Source organism: Sceloporus occidentalis, unplaced genomic scaffold (genome assembly GCF_023333645.1).
Source record: "Sceloporus occidentalis isolate IW3139 unplaced genomic scaffold, rSceOcc1.0.p SCAF_3, whole genome shotgun sequence".
Lineage (NCBI taxonomy): Eukaryota > Metazoa > Chordata > Lepidosauria > Squamata > Phrynosomatidae > Sceloporus > Sceloporus occidentalis.
In genome coordinates, this window is record NW_028316983.1 from 223,550,990 (window position 1) to 223,570,862 (window position 19,873).

General features: G+C 43.7%; 1 protein-coding gene across 2 annotated transcripts in view; it reads right to left on the reverse strand.

Moving 5' to 3' along the window:
• The window catches only part of LRP12 (LDL receptor related protein 12), a 44,175-nt gene extending 31,770 nt beyond the window's left edge, over positions 1-12,405 (reverse strand). For both annotated transcript variants that reach the window (XM_089517819.1, XM_089517818.1), the window contains exon 1: positions 12,110-12,405. In XM_089517819.1, coding sequence (XP_089373945.1) covers positions 12,110-12,203 — 94 coding nt within the window. In that variant the 5' untranslated portion in view covers positions 12,204-12,405. The remainder of the gene's footprint in view (positions 1-12,109) is intronic.
• Between the last annotated feature and the right edge of the window lie 7,468 nt (positions 12,406-19,873).

Here is a 19,873-nt window from a genome sequence, read left to right on the forward strand (position 1 = left end):
CTAAGAAACCCCTATGAAATTCAGTGTCACCATAAATCAACATGTGACTTGAAGGTGTGTGTGTGTGTGTGTGTGTGTGTGTGTGTGCGCGTGCGCGCACACACACAATAACATGACTGAAATTATTGGGTTGCCATAAGTTGACTGGTGACTTAATGACACATACATACACAATGAATTAGTCCTATTTCTCCTTTTCTATTGCTTTCCATACCTCTACCTTCACCAAAATAATCTCATATGAACCATTCCCTCTGCTTGCTTCTTTTGCCATGGAACTGCCTTTCAAATTTTATATCTTAAGCCGGGGTAGGCAACCTTTTTGAGCTGGGGGCTGGGTTGCTGTCCCTCAGACAACTGGGGGGTCGAAGCCGGGGGGTGGAGCTTCCACCCTCTGGGGGCAGAGCCACATGCCAGGGGCGGAGCTTCCGCCCTCCAGGGGGTGGGGCTTTCCCTGCTCCCTTTCCCATCTGAGAGACAGCTAGAAGTGGGGGGGGGGGGTTTGGGAGAGGGGGGTGACAGGTGCATGCCTGCTCTTCCTGCCCTTCCTTGGCCCCCAGCTGCCTCTCAGAGACAGCTGGAGACCAGTAAGGGCCTGTGAGGGGCAGGAGCAACAGGCGCGGCCCCTGCTCCTTTCCTCTGGGCTTTGCCAGGACTGAGGTGTCCTCTGAAGGACACCTCAGGTATGCCAAAGCCCCGCAGGGAGGAGGAGGCTGGTGGCCCCTGCTCCTTTCCTCGGGGCTTCGCCAGGACTGAGGTGTCCGCTGAAGGACACCTCAGGTCTGCCGAAGCCCCGCGGGGAGGAGGAGGCGTGTGCCCGCCCTCTCCTCCTCGGTCCCTTCCTTCGACTGAATGGGCTCCAAGGGGCCCTTTCGGCCAAAGGGGAGGGAGGCCAAAGGGAAAGGCTTGGGCACCTGTCCTAGGCCCTTCCCTTCGGCTCTTCCCTTCGGCCGAAGGGGCTCCAAGGGGCCCTTTCGGCCAAAGGGAAGGAGGCCAAAGGGAAGGGCTTGGGCACCCGTCCCAGGCCCTTCCCTTCGGTCGAAAGAGAGAGGTCTGGCGGAGGAAAGGCCGTCAGGGAGCCCAGGACGGTGGCTCGCCAGGCCCTGGGCTCTGTCAGGGGCCCTTCCTCTGCCAGACCTCCCTCCGGAGAGAGGTCTGGCGGAGGAAAGGCCGCCAAGGAGCCCGGGGGGGGGGGGCGGCCTGCCAGGCCCTGGTCTCCCTCAGGGGCCCTTCCTCCGCAAGACCTCCCTCCGGAGAGACAGGTCTGGCGGAGGAAAGGCCCCCAGGGAGCCCAGGATGGCGCCCTGCCAGGCCCTGGTCTCCCTCAGGGGCCCTTCCTCCGCCAGACCTCCCTCCGGAGGGAGAGGTCTGGTGGAGTAAAGGCCCCCAGGGAGCCCAGGACGGCAGCCCACCAGGTGCTGGGCTCCCTCAGGGGCCCTTCCTGTGCCAGACCTCCCTCTGGAGAGAGAAGTCTGGCGGAGGAAAGGTCCCCATGGAGCCCAGGACGGCGCCCTGCCAGGCCCTGGGCTCCCTCAGGGGCCCTTCCTGCGCCAGACCTCCCTCCGGGGAGAGAGGTCTGATGGAGTAAAGGCCCCCAGAGAGCCCAGGACGGCGCCCTGCCAGGCCCTGGGCTCCCTCAGGGGCCCTTCCTGCGCCAGACCTCTCTCCGGAAAGAGGTCTGGCGGAGGAAAGGCCAGGGAGCCCAGGAGGCTGGCTGGCCAATGGGGGCAGGCTGGAGCTCCAACAGCCCGCCCCCTGCCAGCAGCCATTGGCCAGCCAGCCCCAGGAGAAACTCCTCCTATTTAGCCCTGCGCGCGGCCCTGCAGGTGCGCGCAGGGCTACAGGAAGCCGGCGGCGGCAGCGCACTGTCTGCAGCCCGCCCTCCTCGCCGCCGCCGCCGTACCGCCTGCCAACCTCTGTCTTAAGCCATCAAACAAGTGAGGAATTTGTTGCACTTTATGTTAATAATAATAATAATATTTTTTAATTTATATACCGCTTTTCCATGGTGATCAAAGCGTTTCACAGGTCCATCAAATACACAATATATCTATACAATTAGTCATAATATCAATACAGATAAAACCACAAGTACATGTGTAATTAACATGTCCTTGGCAAAGTATGACTTCCAACAAATATCAGGGTAGTTGAAATCTCCCATTACTACTACATCTCTCCTTTCTGAATGTGTGGTCAACTATTCCAGGAAGACATCATTCAACTCCTCAGTCTGCCTTCGGGGTCTCTAGTAGACCACCACAATTATATCTCTGTCATTTCTTTCCCCCTTAATTTTTATTCAGATGCTCTCAACCTGGCTTCCAACAACACATCTAATATGCATACTATAGGCCTGTAACCTGACAAAGTTAACTTGCCACCTGAAAACAGGAGAATGTTGCCATCATCATGATCTACACTTCATATTAAGCATGCAAGTGCTAACATTAATTTATGCCAAACCTGAAAGCTTTAAATACAAATGCAGTATAGGCTAGTGTTAAGCATGTCAGGGATGATGGGAGTTGTAGCTCTTCACCTCTGGCTCGAACTCACCACCTTGTTACGCACCGGCGCTGACCAGTTTTGGCCAGTGGTTAAAGCTTTGCTCTAAAGCAGCAGAGTTACAGAGAATAGGCTGAAGACCCTGACAAACTCTCCAAGCCTTCTCACTCTTGCTTCCACAGAAGTCTTCACACTTCTTCAGGATCCAGCTGGCTCTTGTATCTTCACCCAAGACACCAGACAACTCAGTAGTCTTATATAAAAGATCTACTTTATTCTACTATATACAGCTCCAAAACTATCCAACACAACTCCAATACTCCACTACTACCCACAAAATACATTGGGATTCATAGCCATTATTATAGTCCTTGGAAAACACCACCCACTCTTGTCAGTTTCCACCCAGTGGGCGTGTACATCCATTTTCATTGGTTCTCTTGGTTCATCCCATAATTAATGATTTCATCATTTCACCTTGTCCACTTAACAATTCTCAGGTGTGTTCAATTATCCACTTTGCATTTCTGTCCTTGGCATTTAGGACTTGCTAATCACATTACCATTTACACCTGTGTGGCTTCTAATTGTTTTTGCTGAGTCATCCTGACTCTCACATACATGTTTTATTTCTTTGACTGTATATCCCATGTTGCTTTTTCCTTAACAAAGCATATTTAGCCAAAATAAATCAGGAAAACAGGAAACAATGCTAAACAATATTAAAGGCCCATTACAAACGGGCCTTTGCGGCGCCCCCGTCACGTGCTAGGGGTTGGCCAAGGACTTAGCATCCACACCGGCCTCACCCCTAGCACGTGACGGGGGCGTAAAAATGGTGGCGCCCTATACACACGGGTGCCGCCATTTTTACGTATTGGATGCATAGCTTCCCATCCGGGGCGCAAGAAAAAGCACCATTTTGAGGCTTTTTTTGCTCCGCGAGGGAGACGCACGGTTTGGCTGCTGCGGCTCCCTCACGGAGCAACCGGCAGCGGCGCAAGACTGCCCGTTTTGGGCGGTCTGTAACACGCCAAAGTCTCATCCTACAGACCTCACTAAAGTGTGCAATCATGCTTGCCGTCATTTACTATTGGGGGATCTGGAATCAAAGTTTAAGGCAAGACAATATAAACCATTGTAGCACACTTTTGATGCTATACCTGCCACTCAGTCAAGTTGCTGTGGTGCAGAAGCAGCTGAACAGTTTTTCCCCCAACTCCCTATTTCACAATTGACATGTCACTTACAGTGATGGCAACCAAAAATGTTGACAGTTGTGCTTTGCTACTGGCGCTTTAAAAGTATGTTAATTATTGACACATCTTAACAACACAATGAATTTCGTTAGAACCATCATGAAAAGTAACACCCGCATTTTTATAATTGCTGCAACTGGTGGTTCAGGGAGAGAATTTTGAAGAGCAGAACTTTGAATAATAATTGGTGAAATCCCAAAAGCACTGTTTCAAATTAAATCCCATTGAAATTAATATTTACTACCATAGAAAGCACTCAGAAGTGGAGTCATGTTATAAGAGGGCAACAGTGCAAAACCTGAGAAGCCAACAGCAGAAGAGATCTTTTTTTAAAAAAAATTCTTCCTTATAACATGTTTTTAAAAGGCTTCCAGTGAAAAGAGAGTGGAATTTTAATAATTACACATCTTCTGCTAAAACTGGTACAATAGATGAACTTTGTAGGTCATAACCACAGCAACATATTTAACAGTCTAACAACCATACCAAGCGTGTAGGTGGCACATAGATCTTCAACAAAACTAAACAAATGCATAAAAGCTACAGATCTGCCTTTCTTAACAGGCAAGTATGGCCCCATACAGATAGTCCAAAATAAAGCTGTTTCGGGTCACTTTGGAGGTATGCTGTTTAAATGATGCAAGCGTACTAAGAGTCTGGAAGCTGTGCCAAAGCCACAATCCAATCCTAAGGACTGGAGCGCAGCTTTGGCACAGCTTCCGGAATCTTAGTGCGCATGCATCATTTAAACAGCATACCTCCAAAGTGACCTGAAGCAGCTTTATTTTGGCCTGTCCGTATGGGGCCTGCCTATATGACTTTAAAATAGAACTTTAAAAAAGAAGCACAGCCTCAAACCTGAAAGCAAAGATTTAATATACCGGATTCTACCAACATGATATGGTTAACACGCATTCCAGGTTTGTTGTTCATACTATGGAACCGCATCTATGTGCATCTTTGCAAGTTCCGTTGCTCACACGTCAGCACTCAAATAAAGATGGAGTTGATGATGTGAATGTATCTGAAGTACATTCAAGGCATGTAGAGTTTTATCCTGTTTTACCCTGGGTTGATTCACATAGTTTATTCACACAGCCAAGAAAGCGAATCTTTTAGAAAAGTTTGGAAAACCTCCCGATGTCGATTATCCTGGGCTAAGTGGGTTTTTGGTAGCCCCCTCCCACAAACGTAATCGGATGCATTCGAAATGCATGTCAACAACAAAGATTCAACCCAGATTCTAACTGGATTATTTTCATCATCTGAATAACCCCATAGTTGCAAAGACATGTTGTATCATCAGTAACAGTGATTCATACAACGTTATTCACTTCAACTTTGGATGCATAGAAAAAAGGAATAAAAGTAATCGAAGGTGGGATACAAACCGCCGCTTTGCGGCGCTCCCCCGCCGCCGCCGTTTGCTCCGCGCGGGAGCTGCAGCAGCCAAACCGTGCGGCTCCCGCGCGGAGCAAAAAAGAAGCTCCAAAATGGAGCTTCTTTTGGAGTCGCGTTTGCGACGTAGCGAGGCGCCAGGGGCGCACTCGCTACGTCACAAAGGACGCGACGCGTACGGACGCTCAGCGTCCGATACGTCAAGATGGCTGCGCCCGTATGAACAGGGCGCCGCCATCTTGTACGTATTCAATACGTATTAGGGTTAGGGGGGTGCGGAAGCACTGCCCCTTCCTAACCCTAGTACGTATTGATGACGTACTATTTGGCGGTTTGTATCCCGCCGAAGCTAAAAAGAAGTGTTAGATCTTCTGTGCTGCTTTGTGTCTCCTCTGGAAACTATAATTACCAAGTTTTACTGAGAAAAAGTAACTGTTAAACCATTTTAAATCTGCAGTATACATATGACCTATACTTAGGCGGGATACAAACCGCCGCTTTGCGGCGCTTCCCCGCCGCCGCCGTTTGCTCCGTGCGGGAGCTGCAGCAGTCAAACCGCGCGGCTCCCGCGCGGAGCAAAAAAAAAGCTCCATTTCGGAGCTTCTTCTTGCGGCGCCTCTATGACGTCGCGAGGCGCCTGGCGCGGACTCGCGACGTCATAGGCGCCGTGACACGTCTGGACGCTATGCGTCCAGTACATAAAGATGGCGGCGCCCGTGTGGAAGGGGCGCCGCCATCTTGTACGTATTGTATACGTACTAGGGTTAGGGGGGTGCGGAAGCACCGCCCCTTCCTAACCCTAGTACGTATACAATACGTACTATATGGCGGTATGTATCCCGCCAAAGACAGTTGCTACTTTCCCACCAGGCTTGAGAAAAGAGTTCCTTTACTGCCATGAATTGCTGGGGATGCGACTCGCAAAGGAAATTACAGCCAGCAGATATATAAGACATCTTTTCTCATGTATATGGCCAGATTGGGTCCATGGAACTCTTCCTGGGATGTATAAAATGGGATGCTTTAAAAAACGGTTCTATTTAGAGACATAATGGCTAGTGGGGAGGAAATGGGGAAAATGCTTGTGTGGGGAAAATTCCTTCCATTTAATCTCACGACTTTTCCCCTTTTCCAATGGATAAGCTGGAAATTTAGGGAAATAATGGGGGGGGGGGACCCTCTGAATGAAACACTTTATCTTTTGGAATGAAATGCTTTTAAAGACAATTCCTCCCTACTCAAAAAGTATCTATCAACAAAAATTTCAACAAGACACTACAACTTTAGAGAATAATTCCTGTCCTAAATATGCTACGACTCCTTAATATTGAATCGTATGAAATTGTTTGTGTTTGTCAGTAACATTTATTTTCCACAAACTATGTGGTTTCAATTGTTCTACATTCTTGCTTCCTACTTCTCAGATGCCAATAATTTAGGTTAAACTAAGCTACTTTACTCCAAAGGAAGCACATATGGGTTCAATCTAGGCCAGTAATTCTCAACCCTTGGTCCACCATTTAGCTGAGATTTTGCCTCCCTTAATTCCTGGGCATTTGGCATATTAGCTGGGACTTTTGGGAGACAAAGTCCAAAACATGCGGAAGACCAAATGTTGCCCTGTTTATTTTGCCTTGCCTTAAACTTTGATTCCAGATCCCCCGATACTAAATGATGGAATATATGAATTTATACTTCAGTGAGGGCTGTAGGATGGGACTTTCAATATTATTTAGCATTGTTTCCTGTCTTCCTGCTTTATTTTGGCTAAATGTGCTTAGCACTAGCCTATACTGCATTTGTATTTAAAGCTTTCATGTTTAGCATAAATTAATGTTGAGTACCACAGGTCTATACCTACAAGGGGAGAGTATCTTAAAGCATATATGATATCTCCATGATACATGTGCTCATGTAGCAAAGGGTCCAGTAGTTGCAGCTCTTTCTATTAGGAGGTATATTTACCGGTTTGCTTGCACAAAATTAAGGTGTTTACATTTTGAAGGCTGCAGTCCTGTGCACATGGAAAGCAAGTTCCACTGAAGACAATAGGTCTTACTTCTGAGTGCCTTTTAGGAGTTTATCATTGACACTCTGTAATTTATGAATGTATATAATTAGTTTTCTGAAATTCATAAGTATGCCACACAGTGCAATTTTACAGGGAGAATTATAAATGATACATTATACGCTGTTAAAATGGTAACATTAGTTTAGGTTTTATATGAAAATAATGTTGTACACATTTCAATTTCCAACAAAATGCTTGGTCAGACTTCCTTTGACCAAGACAAAGCCTCAACTACACAAGACAAAGTGGCTTTTCAGGCCTACAAAATTTTCCAGAAATTGTACACCTTACATTAAGAGCACGTACAGCCTTGTTTAAAATCATATGTGATTTTAATACACATTAAAGATTGCACACATAACTTTTTGCTCATGATCTTGTTGGGCTAGAACTGATTTTCTACTTAAAGGGGGGGACAAAGTAAAAAGTAATCTCACCATAATATGTCACATATTATCCACCCAATTATGATGTTTTATAACTATAAATCCAATAGCATTAAAATTTATTCCAACACACTTTTTCTAGTAATGATCAGGCTTTCTTCTTAAACTTTTGGGAACTTGGCTTCAATCCAGCACAGCTAAGTCTGTAGTGGTTCATGATTTTTGGCTTCAAGCAAGTGCTTGTGTTTAGTCTCCTTGCATATACAGGCAAAGAAAACAGAAACCCCTTAATTTCACATCTGTCAGCTTGGCTGTAAGCAGATATGATTATATGGTGCAAAAGGTATATGGAGTGCAAGACTACAGATTTTAGATTATGCCTCTAGGTAATATAGTCTTCACATATTAGCACACCAGCATATTAACTGCTATAGCAATTAATTAGTATGCACTTTAGTTCAGGAAGGGCATGACTGGCAAATGAGAAGCTTGAATTAAATTGTGAGTTACCATCTGTGTGCAACCTGCTTACTAGAATGATCAGATTCAAATATGTTTTAAGATCCATATTATTGATTTCTAAAGTTCCTTAAATGCTATCTCTACATGAACATAGAACTTAGAAAAGGTTCACAATTTGGAAAAAACTTCCACAAACATTTTGTTTCCAGATGATGGAAATGAATTCATTAGGAGGATCTGAGCCTTGTTATCACAGTGCTTTTGTTTTACCTGTTGGACCACCGAATCTTGACAAATTTATACAACGCAATGTAAGTTGCATGAATTTTCTCCTCTTGTGCATACTCTTAATACTAGTCTCTCTGACAGAGAGGGCTAAATATCTCACAAAACTACAAATCCCAGAATTCCATTGCATTGAGCAATTACAGTTAAAGTGGTATTAAACTGCATTATTTCTGCAGTGTGGATGTAGCCTAGAAAAGGAAGTAGCCATGCTGGCAGCAACCGCTGAGCAGGCCCCATCCTGTGTTCCTGAGACATGCCTGGAGTGTGGTGGGCCAGATAGAAAGGATTGCCCTGTGAACTCAAAATCAAGCAGGCTCTTACAGGAGAACAATCCAAGAAAACTGGACCCCAGTCATATATTATGCTTAACTTGTCATTTCAACACAAGTGGCATCTGTCTTACACTGCTTCCTATTCAAAAGTATGGGTAGAAGGGAAGCTTTTTATGGCGTGGAATGGGAATCCTATTTTAATGTTTATTAGTTAAATGTACTATTTTAATGTTCACTTTTGAATGTTTTCAGTTGTATTTCTTTACAATTGTAAACCACTTTGGGTTCCAACTTTAGTAAAAAAAAAAAAAAGGGGGGGGGGGGGAGGAGGATATGATGTTCCAAATGAACTGCTACAATCTACACTGACAAAATCAACTCTAGTGCTAACCAGCATATGTCAACAAATGTGGAAAACAAAATGGTGGCTATCCACAAAAAAGGAGACATGAAAGACTGAAACAACTATAGGACAATTTCCCCATGCGAGCAAAATTATGCCCCAAATTCTGCAACATAGACCCCAATCATAGAGGTCCAAGTGGGGTTCAGCAAAGGAAGAGGTGCTAGGGACCACACTGCAAACATATGATGGCTAATGGAGAGCATCAAGAATTCCAAGAGACAATCAGAATAGACTATAGCAAAGCCTTAGACTGCATAGCTCATGAAAGACTATGGAACACCCTCGAAGACATGGGAATGCCAACACATCTGATAGTCATGATGAGGAATCAATACTCAGGGCAAGAGGTACTGTCACAACAGAACATGGAAAAGCAGAATGGTTCCCAATTGGCAAAGGAGTCAGGCAAGGCTGCATCCTTTCACTCTATCTGTTCAACTTGCAAGAAATATCATAGGAAGAGCAGGCTTGGACACAGCGAGAGGAAGAAGATAAAAGGAAGGAATATCAACAATCCATAATACTAGCAGAAAACATCACAGACGTGGAACAACTAATAAGGAAAATCAAGGGGAAAAGTGCAAAGGTGGGGTTACTGATGAACATAAAGAAAACAAAAATAATAATGCAGGAGGAGCTACACAAATTCAAACTTGACAATGAGGAAATTGAAAAAGAGTTCCTGTACCTTGCATCAAACATTAATCACAATAAGGACTGCACTCAACAAACAGAAGACTAGAAATGGAGAAGGCAGCATGAAAGAACTGGAAAAGATCCTAAAGAGTAAAGATATACAATTGAGCACAAAAGCTAGAATTGTACAAGCCATTGTATTTCCTGTTACCATGTATGGATATGAGAGCTGGAGAGTTAAGAAACAAGACAGGAAAAAAATAAACGCATCTGAGATGTGGTACTGGAGAAGAGTGCTGACAATATCGTGGACAGCCAAAACGACAAATAAGTGGGTCCTAGAACAGATCAAGCCAGAAACCTCCCTGGAAGCCAAGATGATGAAACTGAGGCTGTTGTACTTCAGACACATTATGAGAAGGCATGAATCATTGGAAAAAACAATAATGCAGGCAAAAGTGAAGGGAAGTAGAAAGAGAGGAAGGCCACATTCAGTGATTCACAAACTCTGGCCTTCCAAGTGCTTTAGACTTCAGCTCCCAGAAACCCAGAGCACTGGACAAGATGGCTGAGGCTTCTGGGAGCTGAAGTCCAAAACACCTGGAGGACCAGAGTTTGGGAATCATTGTACGGATTTACAGTGGGCCCTTGATATCTGCTGGGGTTTGGTTCCAGGAACCCCGTGGGTACCAAAATCTCTGTGGATGCTCAATTCCCATTAAATACAGTGGCATAGTAAAATTGTGTTCCTTGTATAAAAGGGCAACATCAAGGTTTGCCTATGGGAATTTGTATATTTTAAAAAGTATTTTTAAGCCGTGGATGCTTAAATCCATGGATAAAAAAAAATCAGTGGATGAGGAGAGCTGATTTAACTCTATTAAGGATGTTGCAGGTATGAAGCTGCAGGACCTAAGCAAAGCAGTGGAGGACAGGGAGTCTTGGAGATGTCTCATCCACAGGGTCAGCATGAGTCGGGATTGATTCAAGGGCAGTTATCAAAGACAAAATAAATAATAATAATCATCATCACAATCATCATCCCCCAAGTGCAGCAAGGCCCTGTCTGTTTTAAAAGGGAAGGCTTGGTGTCGATACAAGGAAGCAAACTGCATTGTCAACTTCTATGATTTCCCACAACTCCCAGGACCAGACAAGACACATCACATCCTAAAGCGTGAATTGGCAGACACAACACACAAACACAGAACAAAGAGACAGACAGCTGGCCCAAGCCAAGGTCCCAAGCTACCGTTTAAAACAAAAGCTGGGCTTTTTGGAAGTGGCTGTTTGCAGAGATGCAAAACCATCAGCTTATTCCTGACAGGGATGTGGAAAGGAGACACTCCAGCAGTCTTTTTTGAAGACTGTTTTGAGGATTCCCTCCCCATCTCCTTCAGAAAGGAAATAAACAAGAACTGGGGGATGGTGGTGGATGGAAAAATAAATGTGTTTCTCCTCCTAAGAAGCAAGTAAGGGGGAAGATGAAGGCCATTTTATCTCTTCACCAAAACAGGGTGGCCAGACACCATCCTTTTCCAGGGTAAGTCCTACAATTCAACCTTGTGTCCAGGACAGAGGGACCAGACATTCTCCCTTTCCCGGACACGTCCTACATTTCAGCCTTCTGTCAAGAAGGAATGTCAAAACACTCCATTCTGAGCATGACTAAGAAGCGTGAATTGACATTTCCATGAGTGTTGTTTTTTAGCTTTTATTGCCCATGCCCTCCATTTTTCTTGAATGTCCTATATTTAGCGGTGCTTTGTCCTCATTTGCCGTTAGGGCTTCTGATCGTCCTGGTTCAGGAGAAATTTCAAAACGTCCTCCACTTTGAGCAGGACTAAAAAAACATGAATTTACATTTATATTATTAGTGCTTTTCTTTACTTTTTCTTGGTCATGTCCTCCATTTTGCTACGCTTTGTCCTCCTTTGAGATTAGGACACTTGTGGCCACCTTGCCCTTAAGGGTGGCCATATGTCCTCATTGCAAAGGAGGACAAGGTGCCACAAAATGTAGGATGTTCAAGGAAAAAAAGGAGAGCGCTCCAAAATTAAATCTAAAAACACTAATATAATTCTTAGTCCTGCTCAAAATGGAGGGACGTTTTGGAATGCCTCCAGGGCAGGAGGTGGAAATGGAGGACAGGTCCTGGAAAAGGAGGACATCCCACATATTAGAAATGGAGAAATTGGGGGTATTAAAGAGGGGGAAGCTAACAACACTCACATGAATATAAACATAATAAGTGGAGAATTGTTAATATTACTATCAGCATTAGGTTTTAGTGCATATTTATATCCCTCCTTCCTTTAACTCCCCTTTGAGAGTCGGACAGTTTGAGGGGCTTTTGGTGGTGATGGTGATGGTGGGGGGTATTCATATCCCATGATGGCTATACGATCCCATTCCTTCCTTACCGCAGCAGGAGACGACGACCACCACCAGGAGCCCGAGGAGCAGCGCCGACCTCCAAGCAAGGGACCCTTTTGTGCTCGGGCAGGAAGAGGCCATAACACCGCCACGGGGAGCAGGAGGCAGGGAGGAGGAGGAGGAGGAGGAGGAAAGGGCCTGGGCCTCGCCGCCTCAACGGGGAACTCGGGCCCCGACGGCCGCCGCCTCCTCCTTCCCTCCCTCCCGAGCCGCTCTGCTCTCCTCAGCCGCCCGCCGCCCGCGGAGCCATGAGCCGCCGCCGCTAGTGCTGCTGCTGCTGCTTCCACCGCCGGCTTCGGCCTCCTCTCTCTCTCTCTCTCTCTCTCTCTCTCTCTCTCGCCTCCTCCTCTTGCGCCTGCGCATTAGGATTAGAAACACAAGGCCAGCAGCCCCTCTTTCCCTCAGAATAAGAGAAGGCCTCCCTCCATGGAGGAAGAGGAGGAGACTCAGGCCCCAAACACACACTGCAAGAATAATAATAATCCACTTTTCAGGCTTTGGCTCACTGCTAGGGGACGCTGGGAGTTGTAGTGTGTTGTGGCACCAGAGGTCTCTGAGGGAAAAGGCTAAATGTCTCACAGAACTACAGTTCCCAGAATTCTCTGGCATTGAGGCAGTTAAAGTGGCCTCAAGATGGATTATTGCTGCTGTGTATTTGGACGAAAGACTAAGGTCCCAAACACACTGCAGGAATAATCCATTTTTGAGACTGCTTGAGGCCATTTTTGAGACCGGCCATGGCTCAGTGGTAGGGAATACTGGGAATTGTAGTTTGTTGTGGTACCAGAGGTCTCTGACAGAGAAAGGTAAATGTCTCATAAAACTACAGTTCCCAGAATTCCCTAAAGTGGCCTCAAACTGGATTATTTCTGCAGTGTGTTTTAGACCAGCGATGCTGTATCTGCACTGCAGAAATAATCCATTTTGAGACTACAGTCATCCCTCCATATTTGCAGCTTTGATATTTGCGGATTTGATTATTCACGGATTTCATTAATATGTTCTCTCTAGGGCTGTCTAGGTCCTCCAGTGCAACTCTATGGTCAACTTTAAGTAAAAGTTGCACTGAAAGACCATTTGTAGCTACTCCAGTGCCATTCTATGGTCAGTGTATGTTGGACATTGACCGCAGAGTTGCACTGGAGGACCTAGAGATTCCTAGAGAGGCGTCCTCTCAGGTAAAAACATGGTGTTTTTGTTATTTGCGGTTTTTCCATATTCACGGGGGTCTTGTTCCCCTAACCCTAGCGAATATTGAGGGACAACTGTACTTTAACAGCCCTGGGTTAGTCCTAGGGAACCTTGGGAATTGTAGTTTATTGTGGCACCAGAGGTCTCTGAGAGAAAAAGCTAAATGGCTCACAAAACTAGAGTACCTTAAAGTTATATAAATCATGTGTGGTCATTACTTTTGATTTCTTAATGTTCAGCTGTCAACCTGCCTTTGCATTTTCTTCTTCGGGTTTCCTCAGTAGCCATTCCAAATCTTGCCTATATTCTACTAGCAGTATGATGTCATCTGCATATTTTTTAATTATTGATATTCTTTCTTACAATTTTCCCACCTCCTTTCTTTGAGTTTTGCATATGGAGACTTTGAGTTTTGCCTATGATACTGTATGTTCAACATACAACTTGTATGCTGAACATACAGTATCACAGGGTGATAAAACCCAGCCTTTCCTGACCCCTTTGACAATGGGAAACCATTGACAGAATGAAACCATTCTGTTTCTCCATGTTCTGTCCTAACAGTGACCTCTTGTTCTAAGTACAGGCTGTGCATTAGGATAATCAAATGTGCTCTTTTTAAAAGAGTTATCCATAATTCTCCATGCTCTACACAGTCAAAGGCTTTGCATTAAACAATAAAGCACAGGCTGGTTTTCTTCTAAAATTATTTAGTGTGTTCCATTATTATTATTATTATTATTATTATTACAGTCGCCCCTCCGTTTTCATGGACCTGAGATCCACAGTTTTGATTATTCACAGAAGGGCAACCTCCATTAAAGTTAGTGGTGCCCACATCTGTGGTGCATGCACACTGGAGCGTGCATCCATTCAAGCCCATGGTGCTTGAATATATGCAAATTTCCAAATTCACGGGGGGGGGGGAGAGAGGTCAAGAATGGATTGCCTGTGAATTTGGAGGTAGGACTCTATTATTAATATTATTTTTATCCCACCTTTCTCCCAAAGTGGGACCCATGGTGGTTAACAACATATATAAAACACATTGAAACAACAATTACAATCATACAATTACAATTATAAAAAAAATTAAAAATTACATACAAAGTTATGGAGTGGTATTTATAGTGAGGAAAGATATAGCAAAAACAATCAAAGGATATAATGTCAAATCTGATTGAATCATATCAATAATGTGGACTGCTAAAAAGATCCCCAAACAGATCAGCTCTAAACTCTCCCTGGAAATAAAGATGACTAAACTGGTGGTCATACTTTGGCGATATCATGAGACTTGCTAGAAAAGACTAGACTAGGACAACAGGAAAAGAGGAAGACCACATTCCAGTTGTATAGACTCAATCAAAGAAATCACAACCATGAATCTGTAGGAGCTGAGCAGGCCGGATGAGGATAGGGTGACTTGGAGGTCTCTCATCTGTGGGTCAAAGTCAACTGGAAGGCAGTTGGCACAGTGGTTAAACGCCTGTACTGCAGCCACTCACTCACAAACCTCAAGGTTGCGAGTTCAATACTAGCCAAGGGTTCAAGCTTGACTCAGGCTTGCACCTTTTGAGGTTGCTAAAATGAATACCCAGCTTGTTGGGTGGAGATGGATCTTGGAAAGATAGGGATTCTCTTCTAGGTGATCCTGCTGTAGCCGTGTGTGCTTACATACAACAGACAAGGCAAACTGCTGCCTCCAGGATCAGCTGAGCATGTGTGAAGAGCAAAACAAAAAGACAAGGAGAAAGCAGATTTGTGTGCCTTTCCAGCTACTCTAGTATATTGAAAATGTTGAGGTATGGAACAGCATGGAAAATGTTCAGATGTGGCAGAGAAGCTAATGGACATTCGCTGCTCTTAACCGGGAATTGGTTGCAGCTGTGGCTCCAGACAGCAAGTGATTGTCCAAAGTTGCAGAGTGTGCCAGAGGGCATGTAGCACTTATGTAAATATGCTGTGTCATCTGGAATGGTGGACAGTAATCCAGGTAACACAGGAAATTTTACAGGAAGGGGTTGAGCTAGATTGCCACATGGCAAAAGTGTATATAAGCTCAAATCATTATTGTACAGTGCGGGTTTGTAGTAGGAGGAGTTTGTCTGTGTAGCTTTGTTCTCGTGTGTGTGTTTGCAACAAAAATAAACAGTGCCTCTTTGGAGAAAAGCCAGCCTATGGTGCTTTAATCTAGCAGCTGTTTTTCCTGGCAAGGCTCCAGTCTGCCAGTTTCTCTATCTACTCACAAGCTTCCAAGATTACTCTGCGTTTATCTCTGCATATTTTCCTAACAGAAAATGCATAGAGCTATACATTTTGCCACCAAAATGGAAATCATAAGAAAACTGGAAATGGTTGAAAGGGGGAAAAATCATCCCAGGATGCATTTTTGAAGAAGCTTTTAGGTAGTATTTAAAAGATTCAAAACATTTGTTTTGAGAAGGACATTTGTATACATATAGCCATTCTGTTATTATTGATCAATTCACCATTTCTGGTACATTTTAATGATATAAAAATTCCATCTGTATTGCTGGGACTGAATGCAACCCCCCCCAGTAATTCCATTCCATTCATGGTGGAAAATTCCATTAGCAGGGGGCAAATATTACTGTTATGGTTGCTGTAAACACAAAGAGTCTAACGAAAGAATTGCTGTGCTATAATACTATTCCCAGTATTTATTATTATTATTATTAACTTTTTTTATAAAGTGCCATAAATCTACACGGCGCTGTACAAAACCAAGTAAAATCAAGAATATAAAATATAAAAGCCTGCCTATGGCGTACAATCTAAAAGTTAAAGCAACAAATTAAAAACCTCATATGAAACAAGTTAAAACAGCAATATCCACTATTGAGTCAAGTATCTGAACAACCAGGACACAATCACAGACTCCCTGGGAACGCTTCCCTAAACAATATGGTCTTTAACTCGGCTTTAAAGCTGGTTAGAGACGTGTTGAGTCGTGCTTGTAAGGGGAGGAGGTTCCAGGAGTGAGGGGCAGCAAGCGAGAAGGGACGAATCTGGGACGGGGCTGTGGAAATCCTGGGCTGGGACAGGAGACTTTGACTACCAGAATGGAGGGAACGAGTGGGGATGTAGGAAGAAAGTAGTTCAGAGAGATAGGGAGGGGCCAGCTTTAAAGGTGAGCAGGAGACGCTTGTACCGAATGCGGAAGGGAAAGGGAAGCCAGTGAAGGGATGACAACAGAGGGGAGACATGGTCATACCGGCGAGTATTAATACAGAAATAATGGAGGCGCTATCACCAAAACACCAAAGCCCCACTTAGGCAGTGTTTATGTCCCACCAGTGGTACCACATCACTCCAAACCTCTATGGACATAGTATGCCTGCAGACCATGAGACAATGTTGGAGAAGATATTTAGATCAGAAAGACAGTACCTAGAAGCAATAGATGTACTTCCTAAATTTTCTAATGGCTTTGATGTTATCAAAACCTATCTCAGATCCATGAAACAACTTTGCTGCCTCCACAGGACATTTAAAATTTAAATAGCCCTTTCTGTCCAAAGACAGACTGGAAATAACAGTGGAAGAAAGTTACTGGCTTTCTGGGAACCCAAATATATATTATTCACTCCTAAATTAGAATATGTTTCCCTCAATATCATGGCCTTGACTCAGTTTCTGCACATATAGCTGTTTTTGTGCTTTTTTGTGTGTTTTAAACATGAGAGATTTAAACATGGATCTCCTATGGTCTCATTTAATTTGTCCCTAAGATTCCTTTATTATTAGACAGAGCTTGCAAAAGTTATTTTTGGTGCAACAGCTTCCAGATCTCTGAGCCAACACAACCACTGGCTGGGGATTTCCAGGAGTTTTAGAGTAAAATAGCAAAATAGAAAATAGAAAAAAGGTAACTTTTCCAGGTTCTGATGAGGTCAGATATAGCGATCATAAAGCCTTGCCTACATTGCTGGTTTGTAGTTCTCAGCATTTCTCACCATTGGCTATCCTGCTTAGGGCTGCAGGGACTTGCAGTCCAACAACATCCCTGGACTAAAAGCGTTATTTTTAACATGGTGGGTATTCAATTAAATCTCCTTCAGGTTTTAGTCTTATTGGGGGACTAGGATCAAATACCTTGAATAGATTTTTAAAGGTCATAATACAACCACCCCATTAACAAAGACCAATCACCACTACAGGTGGTACATGAATTATTAAACTTCCCCACCATCACAGGCTCTGCCTTTTAGCTCATTTTATTTTTGGTTCTCTCTAGAACTTTTCTTTCAAGTAACTGTACATCTTCTTCGTAATGCTCTGTTGACTTTAATAGGTATGATGGTAACCGAGGCTGTTTTTTCCCTTACTGTGCCTGAATGTTAAGCAGCAATGGAAATTGTTCAGTTGTCAGATAACTGACTAGTTTCCTAAACATTTTTTAAAGGGAGGAAGAATTAACAATGCTTTTCACCTCCTTTTTCCACACTCCAGTAGAAAAATGCTAATTTACTATTAACCTAGTTACAGCGGCCTCACATTTTTCATTTACTCCATTTCACAATTCACACAGAAAGCCAGGTCACACCTGTGATAGAAACATAGACAAAATTCACTTTACCAAGGATTCTATTCATAAAGTCTTTAAATTGATTCTGTACTGCAGAGATGGAAAGCATACAGCATTTGGAGAGATAAACCAAGCCAATGTATTAGGATGTATATTCATACCTGTGAGCAGGTTTTATTTGTATGAATGGGCCAGGAACAAATAAGTCTGAAAGGACTCAAATTGGAACTTAATTCAGGTCACCTAGTGGTGCACTGTGTAGGTTCTAGACCAACATTACAAGTTGAATCAAACAAATGCAGGAATACTAGTGCTGAACAGAGAATAGACCTAACGTCCATATTGTGATGATACCTTCATTGGGGGGTGGCCACAAAATTAATTGTCCAGTGAATTGTTATGCCTTTTGTTTCACCTAACACTGGTTCTTTCAGTTTATGAAGATCCAGACTGCTCTTGGAAGCTAAGCAGGTTCAGCTGGGATACTGCCAATCAATACCAGATGCTGTAGAGTATATTTCAGAGGAAGGAATTGGCAAAACCATATCTGTGTATTCCTTGCCTTAGAAAACCCTATGAAATTCATGGGTTCATCATAAGTTAACAGGCGACTTGAAGACACACACAGTGAAGGTGTCACCAAAATATGGAGTTTGGAATTGAGGTACAAGAATATGGCTGAGGGTTGTCATCTCCCTGTATTTAGAGTATGTTGAGGATATGACTTTATGCATCTTCATCTATAAATGAATCCGCTCTAGTCCAAGGCTAGCCCAACCATTAGTTGCAGCAAGAGAGGGAAACATATGGTCCTTGGATCTCCACTAGATATACTGGTTCAAGCAGCTGGAAACTGAAGTGCAACTATATCTGGTGAACCACATGATTCCCACCCCTGACATACAATGACAAAAGTGCCTTTACAGATGCTAGATTTCAGCACTTGCAACCCTTTAGTAATACTGTAACTCATATCATAGGAAGGAACTGCAAGGGACAACCCCCTACCATGCAGGAATTATACAGCTAAATTTGTTTGTTTATTTATTTATTTAATATGCTGCCTTTCTATCAGTGAGATTCAAGGTGGCTTTCAGAGACAGTAAATCTTGTAGCATCTCTGAGACTAACTGAAGTTGGCAGCATGAGCTTTTCTAGACTTCAGTCTACTTCCTCAGATGCAATTAGTGGGCCCACATACAGTATTTAGGCGGAATCTCTTTTCTTGCGATTTCAATCCACTGTTTCATGTTCTGGTCTCAGGAGCAGAAAGAAAAAAGTTTGCTCCATTTGCTGCATAACATCTCTTCAGATATTTAGGGGCCGGGCATATCATCTCTCAGATATTCTCTTCTTCAAGCCAAACATATCCATCCCCTTAAACCATTGTTCCAGCTTGTCAATATTCTTCTTAAATTGTGGTGCCCAGTAATGGACACATTACTCCAGGTGAAGCCTGACCAAAGCAGGATAGAGTGGTAACTATTATTTCTCTTGATCTGGGCACTATATTGCTCTTCATGCAGTCTACAACTGCATTGGCTTCTATTAATGCTGCATCAGATTTCTGATTCATGTTTAGTTCATCATCTAAACCCCCTAGATCCTTTTACATGCCCTGTTATGAAGGCTGCATCTGCACTGCAGAAATAATGCAGTCTGACAACACTTTAACTGCCATGGCTCAATGCTATGGAGTCTTGACATTTGTACTTTGTGGTGACAGCAGAGCTCTGTGATAAAGGCTAAACATCTCAAAACTACAGCACCTTGAATTCCATAGCATTAAGCCATGGCGGTTAAAAGCAGTGTCAAACCACATTATTTGTGCATAATTTTTCCCAGTGAGATTAGACCCAAAGGTAATATCTTAAATTTATTCCTCTTGAAAATCATTTTGTTAATTTTGCTCCAGCTCTCCAATCTGAATTTTCCAATTTGAATACTGATCCTGTCTTTTGATTTATTATTTATCCTTCCTCATTTTGTATCACTTGGAGATTTGATA